Source organism: Prionailurus bengalensis, chromosome D3 (genome assembly GCF_016509475.1).
Source record: "Prionailurus bengalensis isolate Pbe53 chromosome D3, Fcat_Pben_1.1_paternal_pri, whole genome shotgun sequence".
NCBI lineage: Eukaryota > Metazoa > Chordata > Mammalia > Carnivora > Felidae > Prionailurus > Prionailurus bengalensis.
In genome coordinates this window covers 28,956,268-28,970,906 of record NC_057356.1, presented here as the reverse complement: position 1 = coordinate 28,970,906, position 14,639 = coordinate 28,956,268, and the positions used below count along the sequence as shown (strand labels likewise).

Here is a 14,639-nt window from a genome sequence, read left to right as displayed (position 1 = left end):
GATGGGTCAGGGGGAGAGACAGAGGCCAGGTCCCTGCCCCAAGCCCTAGAGTCCCAAAGAGGGATTGAGCCTAGAGGCTTGAGTGCTGCCCAGCTCCAATACATCTAGTTCTGCAGTTTCTAGCATTTTGCACGGTAAATAGAACAGAGAAGATCTTCTAGAAGGGAGCATAGCCAAACTGATGCAGAAATAGGGACAGAACCCAAAGGCCAGTCCATGTGCACAGTTCTGCAGAGCTGGCCCGTCTCTGGCGTTCAGAGCAGCACAGCTGGCAGCTGGGGGCAGGGCACGTGTGCCATGTTGTGAACCAGGGCTCCAATGCCTTACAAGTCCTTCTCAAGGCAATGTCTTGTTTCATTTTCACAGCCAACCCGGGTGAGCCATAGTCACTCCTTTTGCAACGGAGTAAATGAGATGCAGTCATTTGCCCAACGCCACTGGGAAGTCAGGGGCAGGGCAGGGGCTGGATACTGGCAAAGACAAGGGGCCAAGGGCTTGGAGGCACCTGTGGAGGCCCAAGGCCCCTTCTTTAAACTCCATCTCACCACCAAACGCCCGTCCAAGGCTGGACTAACCAAGCTGCCAGACATGGGCACACCACTGTCCTGCCCCCAGGACCAGGGGCAAAACTCACCGCTTAGAGGGATCTGTCAGAATGTCCAGAAGGCTCTTCATCTTACTCAGATCCTTTTTTCTGTCTGGGACAGAGAGGGGCTACTAAGACACGTGCCAGGGGTACTTGCATCCCCCCCGCTCCCTCCACTGCACCCCTGCCCTGGACCAGCCGCACCTTCATTCTTATCGATCTTGTTGATCATACGGCGTAGGGGCTCGATGTACTTGGACAGCTGCTTCAGCTTGTCCAGGTACTGCTGCTCCTCAGCCTGGCTGGAGCCAGCTGGGCTCATGACTGAGCTGGGATTCACTGCAGAACACAATGTGGTTAATGCGGCTTCAGCCCACAAGCCCGGGCCCTCTGCAAACCCTCAAGGTGGGGGATCTAGGGCTCACCCACCCCATTACAAGCTGAGGCCTCCAGAGGGTAAGGGGGTGAATCTCAGCACCTCAACCCACAGGGCTGTGTGTGGGTTACATGATGGGCTCTGGTCCCTGGATCACACCCACCCCAGGCCTGACTTACCAGGGGTGTTTAAAGGTCCCGGGGAGGGAACACTGAAGTTCTGCGGGGTGCGTGCCGTCACTGGACTCTGGGAGGGCTGCGGTGAGGGGCTGGGCAGGAAGCTACTGGGGGAAGGGGCAGGGCCGGAGCTGCAGCAAAGCAAAAGCAGATGCATCTGTGAGCTGGGGCACAAGGTGGGGCCCGCCCTGGGAGCCAGGCAGGGAGGGCCACCCCGGCCAGGCCTACCTGACGTTGGAGTTGGGCTGCGAGCTGGGCTGGCCAGGCTGCGGGGACGGCTGGGGGGGAGGGGGCATCGACTGCGGGGTCTGCACCTGCTGGCCCGGCGATGGTGAGGACAGCATGGTGAGGCTGTTCTGGCTGACCTGGAAGTGGAGGGGGCTCAGCCTGCTCTCACCTGCCACACACTCTCACTCCTGCTGCACCCTTGCTCCCTCCCCCCACCCCAGGCCCACAGATTCCATCTGCACAAACAAGCCCCCTCTCCCTCTCAGCTTCACCCGCACACCTTCCTTCAGATGCCCTACCCTGTGAATACAAACATAGGTACAGCTCCACACCCCAAGGATGGACACAAGTCCATGATCACTGAAGTGCTGGCTGAAAGGCCATGCTGGGTAGCCCTTGCTCCTTGGCAGGGAGACCATAAAGTCTACAGGCTTCTAAGCTGGGACAGGACATTCCTATGTCTCTATCTCACAGGTGTGGGAGCCAGAGAAGCTTATGGCCTTGGATGGTGCTGCCTGGCCTCCCCAGCCTGTGATTCTCTCATCTGTGTGCCTGTGAGGAATGTGCTCTGTGACAAATGGGACTGTCTTCCTACATGCTTCCATGAACCCCCTCAGCCATCAGGCCACAGTGGGAGGCTGTGTCTCAGGTTTAATGGGAGCAAAGTGGCCCCTGTGTCAGCCCTTGCCAGCACAGGTGGCCTGAGGATCCTCGGTCTGACGTTTGAGTGAGTCCCACAGAGAGCTGCCTCGCCCAGGACCAATCCAAAGGCCCTGCCAGTTTCAGAGCTTCCAAGGGTTGGAGGTGGTGGCTTCTTCCACACCCTAGTCAAACCCCTGAGCATCCCCTCAGAGCCTGCTTCCTGTAGCCCAGCCCACAACCCCCAACCCTAACTCTTGGACCATCTAGTTCTGCAGATGAAATCCGGCACTTCTCCCAGGGCACTCCAGACACTGGTGTCATCTGGGGCCACAGCTCCACGCCTCCCTCCCACATACTCCTCTGCCACAGTGCTAGGGGGACTGGGTGGGGATCACTCTGGGGGGTTGCTAGTCTCTTGGTCCTTGATTCAGGGAATAAGAAAAAGCATTTAGAAGAACCCAGATCCTACCAGGAAGACAGGATGCCTGCCCTCCTTGCCTGCCCATTCTCCTGGCTGGGCAAGGGGCCCTGACCTTTCTTCTAGTATACCAGACAAAGCTCCTAGAGTCAAACATCGTTCTCCTCCCACAGGGTGCATAGGCCAGAGAAGCTACATGGGACGCTGGCATGGTGGGGGACCCGGAAGCTACATTATCACACTTCTAACGCAGCTGGGTCAGAGTGGCACCAAACCCAAGCGACTGGCCCACCAGCACATCTGCAGACACAATGAGCTGTCCCACCACTTGTGACTAGGCCCCAGGCCTGGGAGCAGAGGGACAGGAACACACAAGCTCAGGCCTCCAGCTGCTGGGCCCAGCTGCTCTGCCAAGTGAAGGAAAATGGTCCCAGGTGATTCACACTGATGTCAGCAACATCAGAAACGGGGCCTAGGGCAGCTTAGTGTGCTGAGCTGAACCAAATGCAGCAGATTTCTCCTAGGCAGGACTCGCCTTCACAGTGCTGGGATACACTGAATCCCATGGCAGGCAGCATGGCCCCTGCCCAGCGGTGGAAAACAGGCTCTAGAATCCACTCAGGTGCCAACAAACTCCCAGGACTAGGAAGGTGAACAGGCCATTTTGGAAGAGCCCAGGTAGAGAAATGGATGGTGCCAAGAGGGAGAAGGCTCTGGGCCCGGCCTGCTAGGTATGGGAACTCTCCTTGTAGTGGTTTCCTGCAAAGCCCCTGCTGTCACCTCCTCTTTTCCTCATCCGGACCTACTGCCACACACTGCCCTGCACTCCCTGAAACTGCCTCTTGCCATATGCCCTCTTCCAGCCTGTAGTTCAAACTCCCCTGGCCTCTCCTGCCCCCACCTGCCCCAGGGAGGAGCCTTAGCCTTAGCTTCTGCTCCAGCACATGTCCCTTCTAGAAGGTATATGGCTCTTGTCTTTAGTCTAAAGCTGCTGCTTCTCTGAAGGAAAATGAGGCATCTGCAGGGTGTCACGGCTGGCGCAAAACCACCGCAACGAGAAGGGCACTGCCTAGTTCACTTCCCACCTAAATGTATGAAACTATATTTAAAAAATTTTTTTTTAATGTTTACTTATTTTTGAGAGAAAGAGAGAGAGACAGAGCATGAGCGGGGAAGGGGCAGAGAGAGAGGGAGCCACAGAATCCTTAGCAGGCTCCAGGCTCTGAGCTGTCAGCACAGAGCTGGACACGGGGCTCAAACCCATGAGACGTGAGATCATGACCTGAGCTGAAGTAGGACGCCCAACCGACTGAGCCACCCAGATGCCCCTGAAACTGTATTTTAAAAGGCACCTGGGCAGCTCAGTCAGTTAAATGTCTGACTTTGGCTCAGGTCATGATCTCATGGTTCGTGAGATTGAGCCCTTCAATGGTGTCTCTGCCTTTTCAGATCCTCTCTCCCTCTCTCTCTGCCCCTCCCTTGCTTGTGCTCATGCTCGCTCTTGCTCTCTCTCAAAAATAAATAAAACATTAAAAGAAAAATAGGGATGCCTGGGTAGCTCAGTCAGTTAAGCATCTGATTTGGCGCACGACATGATCTCATGGTTTGTGGGTTTGAGCCCCACATTAGGCTCTATGCTGACATCTCAGAGCTTAGAGCGGGCTTCAGATTCTGTGTCTCACTCTCTCTCTCTCTCTGCCCCTCCCCTGCTTGTGCTCTTTCTCTCAAAAATAAATAAACATTGCTGCAGCAACTTCTTACTCAACATGTCTCCAGAGGTGAGGGAAACAAAAGCAAAAATGAACTATTGGGACCTCATCAAAATAAAAAGCTTCTGCACAGCAAATGAAACAATCAGCAAAACTAAAAGGCAACTGACAGAATGGGAGAAGATATTTGCAAATGACATATCATTTAAAGGGTTAGTATCCAAAATCTATAAAGAACTTATAAAACTCAACACCCAAAAAACAAATAATCCAGTGAAGAAATGGGCAAAAGACATGAATAGACACTTCGCCAAAGAAGACATTCAGATGGCCAACCGACACATGAAAAAATGCTCAACATCACTCATCATCAGGGAAATACAAATCAAAACCACAACGAGACACCACCTCACACCTGTCAGAATGGCTAACATTAACAATGCAGTCAACAACAGATGTTGGTGAGGATGCAGAGAAAGAGGGTCTCTTTTTGTTTACAGCAGCACTATCAACAATAGCCAAAGTATGGAAAGAGCCCAAATGTCCATCAATGGATGAATGGATAAAGATGTGTACATATGTACACACACACACACACACACACACACACACACAAATGGAGTATTACCCGGCAATCAAAAAGAATGAAATCTTGCCATTTGCAACTACGTGGATGGAACTGGAGGGTATTATGCTAAGCGAAATTAGAGAAAGACAAATATCATATAACTTCACTCATAGAGGACTTTAAGATACAAAACAGATGAACTTAAGGGAAGGGAAGCAAAAATAATATAACAACAGGGAGGGGGACAAATTTAAGAGACTCTTAGATGTGGAGAACAGAGGGTTACTGGAGTGGTTGTGTGAGGGGGGATGGGCTAAATGGGTAAGGGGCATTAAGGAATCTACTCCTGAAATCACTGTTGCACTATATGCTAACTAACTTGGATGTAAATTAAAAAAATAAATTAAAAAAAACATTTTTCAAAAGTTGTTTGAAAAAATAAAAGGTACCCTCAGCACTCATACCATGGGGAAACAGGTCACACTTTCCCCACACCGTTTGCTTCTGGGTTCCATGGAGCCACTGACTGCACACAGCTCCCCTGGGCATTACAGTCCACAAAACACAGGGAAGAGAGGCCTGCCCAGGCCCGGGGCACAAGCTCAGTGCTTCTGTTTCCTCTCCTGAGCCTGTCTCTGTGTCCAGCTTCAGGCTCCCCACATCCACACTCCAGGCTGCCACAGGAAACCCCTAGGCTCCCTATATCCAATCCAGATCTCTTTGCATCTGACAACTCCTCTGGAAAAATACCCAATTCAGTTGGCAGCATATTCCCCTTCCCAGGCCTTTAGGCCTTGCAGGTTAGCTCAAGGCTCCCAGGCCTCCTAAATCCCCCGGACACACCCAGGATGAGGGGCTATGCAAAGGCCTCCGTCAAGAAAGAAATGGCCTAGCAGGGCGCCTGGGTGGCTCAGTCAGGTATCTGACTTCAGTCAGGTATGATCTCACAGTCCGTGAGTTTGAGCCCATGTTGGGCTCTGTACTGACAGCTCAGAGCCTGGAGCCTACTTGGATTCTGTGTCTCCTTCTCTCTGCCCCTCCCCCTACTTGCGCGCTCTCTCTCTCTCTCTCTCTCTCAAAAATGAATAAATGTTAAAAAAAAAATTTAAGAAAGAAAGAGAGAGAGAGGAAGGAAGGAAGGAAGGAAGGAAGGAAGGAAAGAAGGAAGGAAGGGAGGGAGGGAGGGAGGAAAGAAATGGCCTAGCAAGGTGGCTAATGAGATAGAACCCCCCGGTCTTCAGGTTTACATCTGGTCTAGCCAGCTTCTGGGGCAGAGGGGAGCAAGATGGCTGTGTCCCATTAATGACGTATCAAGTCCTCCAGAAGGGAAAACTACTGACCCAGCTCTGCGTCTTCCCTCCCTAGGCACGTTCTGCAAGAGGCACAGGTATGTCTGTCACAGCAGCTAGCACACGCCATTGGACACTAGTGCTGCACCTGCTCGGGGAGGGAGCTCTGAGTGCCTGCCTGCTGTCACATGCATGTCACACATGGTAAGTGAGAGTTCAGAGGGAAGTGACTTGCTCAAGGTCACATGACTAGTGGAGGAGTCCAGGCATCTCAGCATCATCTACTTTCCTAGGGAGCAAGGAAAAGTATCTGGGAAGGGACCCTGCACAATGTCCCAAAGGGAGTAGAAAGGGAAGGCAGGGTTCAAGCAGAGGGGACACAGCCAGAGCACAGGTGGGCGGCAGGGCCAGGTTGCTGGGCTGCAGGGCAGAAAGACTGGTTTGGGGAGCTATGTGCTATGAAATAACCTGTGGAGAGGCTGGTGGCACCATATACTCTAACCCTCCTGGGACCACCCCTGCCCACTGGACATCCCTGGAACTGCCCCATACTCCTGGCCCCTGTACATGACATATCCCCAGGAGTCACTCTACAGGGTAAAGAGGAATATGGACTCCACTATGGCGCCATCTGCTTACATTGCCAGGGACCCCCAAGTACCCCCTGGACTCCTGTGCTGGGCACGTCGTCCAGCATGTGTCCAGCACAGAATCCAGCTTTGTCATTGTTGTCAGCATCATGAAGTGCTCCCCTACAATATGAAGATGCAGTCAAGGGACACAGTGCAGGGTTGGGGGGCAAAGAAGAGGCTGAGATGAGAGAGCCCTGTCTCCTGAAGGGCTGACAGAAGAACAGACTTTCTATTCTGCCTGTTTTCCTGAACCCAATTTGTTGCCGCAAGGAAAGAATAAACCAGATAGGCACTGTGCACACTGTCTGGTCTGAAGGTCCAGACACTGAAGGTCCAGTGGCATGTGGGCAGGTACTAGGGCTTGGGGGGTGCAGCTGCCTGGTCTTCAAGGTCTGAAGGTGCTGGTGGCTGCTGAGGGCTCAGTTGGGGCGCCTGCTGGATGGCAGGGTTGGCTTCTGGCTACATTGTAATGATGCATTTCTGGAATAAACTAGCTTTTCTCAGGAGGGACTAGATTGGGAGGGCACAGACACAAAAACAGCTGCACACCGATTCTGGAGCCAGGTCTGTGGCAGGCCAAATGCCCACGGTGTGTCTGCCACTGTTGCAGGGGTGGAAGAAGGAGGTTGGGGGAGTGGGTTTGAGCCTGCAAGCCAGGACCCTGCTGAGAGGCCAGGGTGGGAAGAGGGAAGGATGCGGAGCCTGGGCTGAGAATTTAATTTGAGCGTCTTGGGTCTGTTTTGCAGGTGGCAGTGGCTCCTCCAGCTTCAAGCAGTGTTAGAGGGCCAGACAGAAGTGGACACCTACCACTGCTGAAGGGGTGACTACAAGGACTTCTTCTAAATGCGTGAACTGAGACCCACTGCAGTGAGAACGAACAAGTCCATACACAGAAGTAATTCAAGGCCTGGCATATACCACATACTCAAAATGTTAGGGATTTTATTGGTCTTACAAAAGTCAGCCCTGCATGTTGATGCCAAGGTCATTTCCCCACACCCAACAACCCAACCTGTCAACACAATGGAGGCTGAGAGGCTGCGGGAAAGGAAAACAAGCAGCTCTAGGTCAAAGAGCTGAGAATCAAAGGAACCAGGATGGGAGACACTCAATAGTGGCATGTGGGCAGGTACTAGGGCTTGGGGGCTGCAGGTGCCTGATGCTCCAAGGGATGGAGCCCCGAGCCAAGAGTCATGTGGAGGGCCCTATGCAGCATTGGGTCGCAAGGAGCTGTGCCCGGGCTCTGCCCTGCCCAGCCCTCTGTGCCACCTAGGTTACAGGCCTACTTTCCTGCCCCACAACTTCTGTTCCTCTAGCAAGCTCTGTCATAAGGCCTTTTTACCAGCAGATTCCAGCTACTTCTGCCTCCTGTTATGCAACAACTACCAAATGGGAGGCCGATGCCAAAGAACTCACACTGTCAATGAGCAATTGCTACTGGCACACCTGGGGTGACTCATAGGGGTCAGGAGGCAGGAAGAGCGACGATAGACCATGCTGCCAAATGGCAAGGCCACGGTCTCAGGAAAGCTCGTGCCATTGTTTCTGTGGCATGTGGCAGTATGGTACAGGGCCTAAGGTCAGACAGACGATGGCAGTGCCCTGCACAGACTACCTCCCTCACTTGCAGCAATAGCAGTGTCTGCACACGCGCCGTCAGGGAAGGGCAGGATTGTCTGCTAGGATTAGAGATGCATCTATCTGCCTTACGACAGAAACGGAATCTTACAGTTTTGGCAAGTCTGAAGTTTTCACAGCAAACCCACTAAAATGGAAAGCCCGTAAGATGAGGGAACCTCCTTACCATTTTATTCTCAGAATCTCAGAACAGGGCCTGGCCCACGGAATGCACATCGCGACAATTTGTTAAACAAACAAATACACCATGGAAGAGTTCCACATGTCATACAGTAATGGAGAGCCAGGAATTCATATCTCTGAAAACGTGTGATGTACACAGAAGTCTTTATATACCTAGAAAGGAACGTGTGTAGTAAATTCTACACTCCACACAGGAAATTCTAGAACAGCACAGTCCTACAGAACTTTCCACAAGCTTGACTTGATCTACAATCTGTGCTGTCCAGTATAATAGCCACCGGCTTCCCCATGGTGCCACCAGGCACTTGATATGTAACTGAATTTCAACTTAAGGAACTGGAGTTTTACTTTAATGTAATTTTTACTTTATGCAAATTTTTACTTTATGTACACTTACTTATGTAAATGTAAAGTTTTACTTTAATCTAATTTTTATTAGTTTAAATGTAAATACGTACATATGGCTGGTGACTATCCGCACAGCTCAAGAAAGCAAAACTATCTGCTTAGCTTCAGTTTTGTTACCACAAAAAGAGGCACTACCATAACCATCTAAAACACTAAATTTCTTCATTTCTTTTTTGTTAAGTAAACTCTATCCCCAATGTGGGGCTCGAATTCACGATCCTGAGATCAAGAGTCACATGCTCCACTGACTGAGCCAGCAGGGCACCCCTAAAACCTTAAACTTTAACGTAAGAAAATTAGCTCCCATCTTCTCCACCAAATGAAAATACCAGAGCTACCCAAAGTATTGAAATGCAAATAAACACAGGTGTTTACTCCTATGCCCTCTAGAAACAGAAGCTGGGCTTGGTTCATGTGAGCTTGGTTAGGCACTTCCAGGACCACAGCAAAGGAAGTCACTGACAATTACAATGTGCCTCACAAAGGTACTCACAGGGCCCTGAGCTTTCCGGGGGCCCTGGGCACTGCCCCATAAATACCTGTGCTGAGAGGGCTGTCCACCCAAAGCGGTAGAACTTGAATGGACGGCAGCTGAGGTGGTGGTGGTGAACGGGAACTGGGCTCTTACTTCCCTCACACCTTGGGCCAAGGCTGCAGTGATCATCTTGAGGTCAGAGGGATAACAGACAAGGTGACTGCAACAAACACAGTGCATGGGTGGGTGGAAAGGGGCGTGCAGCCTGAGACAGGAGTGCCCACTGGGCTGTGGGGGTTGAGGGCAGCCTGGCCTACGTGTTCAAGCTCACAGCATGGAGGCCTGTGTTGGCATCGCAAATCCAGGGAACCTCCATGAACGCTGCCTCCACACCTCTCTGTCTTGTTGGCCATACTCCTTCAACAACTTTTGATCTGCTGACGGGCCTGCAGAGCCCTCAAGGCCAGACCTCTTGGACAGGGTGGTGGTTCTGGGAGACCAGGTTTCAGGGACAGACTTTGAAGGGGACACTCCAGCAAAATTGCTATGAGGAGAAGTCAACTGCCATTAAAACAGAAGAGTCCATATAAGCCAGCTCACAGCACCTTTCCTTCTTAGGAGCATGTTGCCTGATCACAATGCCTCTGAAGGCCTAAGCGCAAATCACCCTCCTCTCCTCAAGCCTCTGGGCAGCTTCTGGGAACTGGTTTCCTTCTGTAACTACACTCACAGCGAGGTGGGCAAGGGAAGCCTGGCACTCCACAACTCTCGGATACACCTCTACAGTGATGCAGGTCAGGTCTGTCCTAAACATACAAGATGACTACAGACTCCAGAGCTTCCAGCATGCTCTGGGACTGCTCTCCTCATTCACATATACTTCTGGAAGCATAAAGAAGGCAGGCTGAGAACTGCTGTGGGTCTGGGCCTGGCTTGTGCCGATGGGAACCCGGTGTTCTCCTGAGTCCTGGCCACCCTCGCTCTTGGTCCCTGGAGAGCAGAGCCTGTATGCACTCACAAGTGTTAAGATGAAACCAAACTAAAACAGCACGACCACATTCAGAAAGGTAGCAGAACTGATCCGTGAACAACCAAAACCTCTTCTGCAGGCTTGTGAGCTGGTCCCTGAGATCAGGGCAGCATGGATAGCCAGCCATTCAATCCCTACGAAAGGTATGCCAGGGATGGGGCTCTGAAGCTGGAGGAAGGTCTGCTTTTCCAAGACGCCTCTGGCATCACATGTGTGTCCCACACTCACACCCACTGGCCACCATGCAGCAGGCATGACCCAAGCAGTGGCAGATACGAACCTGTTGGGCTAGGGGGCAGATGCTCCTACAGCCATACGACAAAGAACTCACCAGGGTAGGAGGCCAGGAAGCCACTCTCCCAGAGTCTGCCAAAACTTGGACAGAGTCCCAAAGAGCCCACCAGTCCATCAGACACAAAGTGGGACGCTGGCAGGGTGTGCGTGCACTCACAGGGTGAGGGAAGAGGAAGAAAGGCCTTGAGAAGTCCCGTGGTACGAGAGAGGTGGAAACTTTTTTTCAGGAAGAAACAAGTGATAAGGAATGAAAAGCTTAAATCTAATCTGCTACTGTTTTTCTTGTGACTGAGAACTCCTGAGAGGGAAAGTTCGTTTTCTTTTAACCACAAATCCCAGTGGAAAACCCATCGGAAGTGTTTACCAGCAACTCCTCCCATTCCTGTGAGCAAGTACGTTCATTATCTCCTGACACATATCTACCCAGAAAGGAATTCAAACTCCACGCAAACTATAGGCCTGCTCCCCTCCAGGGTCACTGGGCAGTAGGGCCTGGAAAGAGGAGACAGGTCCAAGCAGTTCAATAAGGCTCAGTGTGAGATCATCGTACAGCAGCAGGGTTACATGCACGCACATCCAGGAAGTGTGCCTTTGAGGACAATTCTTTGCAACCTGAGAACTGTAGTTAAATATCTGTATACTGGGGTGCTTGGGTGGCTCAGTCAGTTAAGCTTCCGACTTTGGTTCAGGTCATGATCTCGTGGTTCCTGAGTTCAAGACTCGCCTCGGGCTCTTGGCTGACAGTTCAGAGCCTGGGGCCTGCTTCGGATTCTGTGTCTCCCTCTTTCTTTGCCCCTCCCCTGCTCGTGTGCTGTCTCTCTCTCTCTCTCTCCCAAAAATAAATTAACATTTAAAAAAATCTGAAAAAAATAAAAAGTAAAAAGTAAATAAAAACATTTAAAAAATAAATAAAATAAAACACAAGGTTAAAAGACAAAAGCCTAGGGATTTTTAGAAGTGGGAGACACATTCTGTTCTGGATTTATGTACAGTCACAGAAAAAGGTTAGGGGAGAAAGGGAAGTTAATAAATCCCACTATGGGTGACAATGATATCACCTTTCATTTACACAAGTAATGTCAGAAAAAACCGAACCTGATGTATAAGGCTCAGGGCTTACCAATTTTCCTGAAACACCAACTACCACACTTCGCCCCAAGTAAAGAGTCTCAGCCATCCATCAGGGCCATAGCACTGGCGAGTGCCACAGGACATCTCTTTTCTGCTCTGAGAGGGCGGACTTGAGAGACAGGAATGGAGGACTGTGTGCTCAGGCTCCCAAAGCCAGCACTTCTTTCACAGAACCACACATCAGGACACACATTATCAGTAACAGCAAAAAACTGGAAATAATCTCAAGGTCCAAAAACAAGATGGCAATTAAGGACAGCAGGATATGTTTATAATAAGCATTCATGTATGTACGTACACATATACATCACACAGCATAAAATAACATTAACTGAGGATTTTTTTTTTTTTTTTTTTTTTGAGAGAGAGAGAGAGAGCAAGTGGGGAAGATCTGATCTGTGATGCGTGGGAGGGAGGTGGACACCACTCCTGATAAATTTGAAGGCACGTGCCTCATAAAAGCAAACCCACCCATAAACACTCAAGCAATGACCCCTTCCTCCTCCCCAGCTATCAGTGTCACAATCTTCCCAGTGTCCCCACTGAAAAAGAAGAGTCCTGGGCCTACTTTAGTTGTGCCTTAGCAGCCCTCTGCACTCCAATGAGGGGGAAAGAAAGTTAAGTATCAAGGTTACTCTATGGGTGACTGAACCCACAGTCAAGCTCTCACGCTGGCTGGGCTGGGTCCTCCCCAAGCAGAAGCAGAGAGGAGAGTAACCAGCAGAAGAACAGCCCTATCCACGGGCTCAGTGCAGGGTATTGAGTGCAGAGAACACATCTGCTTTAGGTCTTAGCTCCGTGCAAACACCTCAGGTCCCTCCACTCGCACACTTCTCAGGCAGCTTCCCATGGACTGGAGCAACATGGCTGAGACCAGACAGGACCCAGTTTGAGCCTCCCTCACAGTGAGATGTCATCAGACACTGACAGAACACGCAGCATCCCAGAAGTGCTCAACATGTGGTGCTGTGCACCTGACAGGGAGCTTGGCTGACTTGCTGGTAATGAGCAGGATAGGAGCACAGCAGGGGCAGCGGCGTGGCACCCCAGCTCAGGGCAGCACCTGGGCAGGTGGCACTTCACCTAACAGGTCTGTTCTATCTAAAGCCAATACTCTCTTCTGAGCCAGTGTTCCCACTGCCAGGTGGAGACAGAACCAAAGCCCCAGACTAGATGCCTCTTCTCCCTGGCACCAGCAGGATGGGGGATCTGTGGAAAATCATGAGGCCCAATCTCCAACCCCAAACACCATTAAGAATCTGGCCTCTACCAGGAAAGGCTGGGCAAGGCCTACTCCATCCCATCAACATCCAAAACACAGAGGGTGGGCATAAAGGGCCTCAGCTACACTTCTCAGCGCAGGGGGCAAGCACTGGGAAAGTGCTGGGCAAGGGGCTGCAGCACAAGCCCATGCAGTCCACTAGAGCCAGGCGCCACCATACTTGTGCTCTTCCGTGTCCAGAATGCTAGTGCACACCTGCCACCAGCCCTGCACTCCAAGCTGAGGAGAGGTTGAGGCCACAATGCTACCCTCTCCAATGTGTGTTCTCAGAGGAGGAGGGAAGGGGGAAGATGAAGGGTGTCTGAAGAGAGGTGGGGGGAATCCGGTAACACCAAGCCAGGCTGGCCACCTTGAAGACCCTGTGGGCTGGCTCCTAGACTGCCCATGATCCAAACAACCAGGACCCTCACTGTAGACTGCCTGAAATCCAGCTCCATGCACAGGTGGACATGCACCTGCCAGTGCCTACAGAAGCCCCTGGCCCCAAAGGCCCTCACCTGGGTTCCAAAAGCCCTCACCTGCACTCCGGAACCCACTATCTGGGAAGCCTGAGCTGTTGGCACTGCTGTCTGCTGCTGCACCTGGGGCTGCACCTGCTGCACCTGTTGCACCTGCGGCTGCTGCACCACCATTGGAGCGCGGACCTGAGGGAGGAAGGGAGAATGCGATTTGGAGCCATCCGGGGCACGTGGTGGAGCACCTACTACGTTGGTGGGAGCTTTGAATCTTGCAGCTTATCATGAGAAGGGATGGGATTGTCACGACTTCACTGGCTGTGGTATCACCTCACTGGCTTTACCTTATCCCATAGCTGATTAGAAATGTCCCACACCAGTCTGGCTCTGAGCCAAGCCCCACCTCCTCTGACTATGAGAAGCATGGCCCTCCGACTGGGATGTCACCATACAGCCACCACTACCATTTACTGCTGCAAGCAAAGCGATGACTCCCAAGGCCAAGTGCACAGCCCAGCCTGCTTGACTTCTGGGCCAAGCATGCTGATGGTCTACAAGAGCCCCACCTATGAAACCAGGGGCTAGTCCCCAGGTGACAAGTGTGACCATACTTTGTTCCTCAAGATCCTCCCCAGCTTCCAGCTTGGCCCTGTGGGTCTCCTATCTGCCCGCCACTCAGTTCAACATGGCCCATCCCTTTCCACTCAATAAGTGAAAAACAGAAAAGGCCATGAAAACGAGTAAGCAAAAAAAAAAAAAACCTATTAAAATGGCCCCTTGACACAGCTCCGCCTGACTTGATGATAATACTGTGTCCTCCATGTCAATGTCACCAACTAGATATGCTTTGTACAGAGATGCACAATAAGACTGACAATTACATGATTTCCTATTAATCCCCTTCCTCAAAAATCTGGTAATGACAGGGATCTTCACTCAAAACGTAATTCTAAGCAGTTAGCAAACCCACAGTGAATGCTCAATGAGGCCGCACACCCTCTCGCACAGTGAGAATATGCGTGCTGCTGTCCACCTGATCACCCAGTCTTAGAATGCCATGGCCACTATGAAATCAGCCATGCTACTTGGAAGAAAACTCTCGCCCAGCAGAGGCAGTGC

The 14,639-nt window shown here is 51.5% G+C and overlaps 1 protein-coding gene across 6 annotated transcripts in view; it reads right to left on the bottom strand.

The window, feature by feature from the left end:
• Window positions 1-14,639, bottom strand: part of LOC122470479 (mediator of RNA polymerase II transcription subunit 15) — a 69,879-nt gene that overhangs the window by 3,542 nt on the left and 51,698 nt on the right. For 4 of the 6 annotated variants that reach the window (XM_043558127.1, XM_043558128.1, XM_043558132.1 and 1 more), the window contains 5 exons: window positions 13,584-13,709; window positions 1,367-1,503; window positions 1,142-1,269; window positions 791-925; window positions 635-698 (listed from right to left, as the gene is read on the bottom strand). In XM_043558127.1, the coding sequence (XP_043414062.1) occupies window positions 635-698; window positions 791-925; window positions 1,142-1,269; window positions 1,367-1,503; window positions 13,584-13,709 (590 nt within the window). Of the gene's footprint in view, window positions 1-634; window positions 699-790; window positions 926-1,141; window positions 1,270-1,366; window positions 1,520-9,392; window positions 9,518-13,583; window positions 13,710-14,639 lie in introns of all 6 variants that reach the window. The other 2 variants (XM_043558133.1, XM_043558129.1) reach the window with 2 other exon arrangements.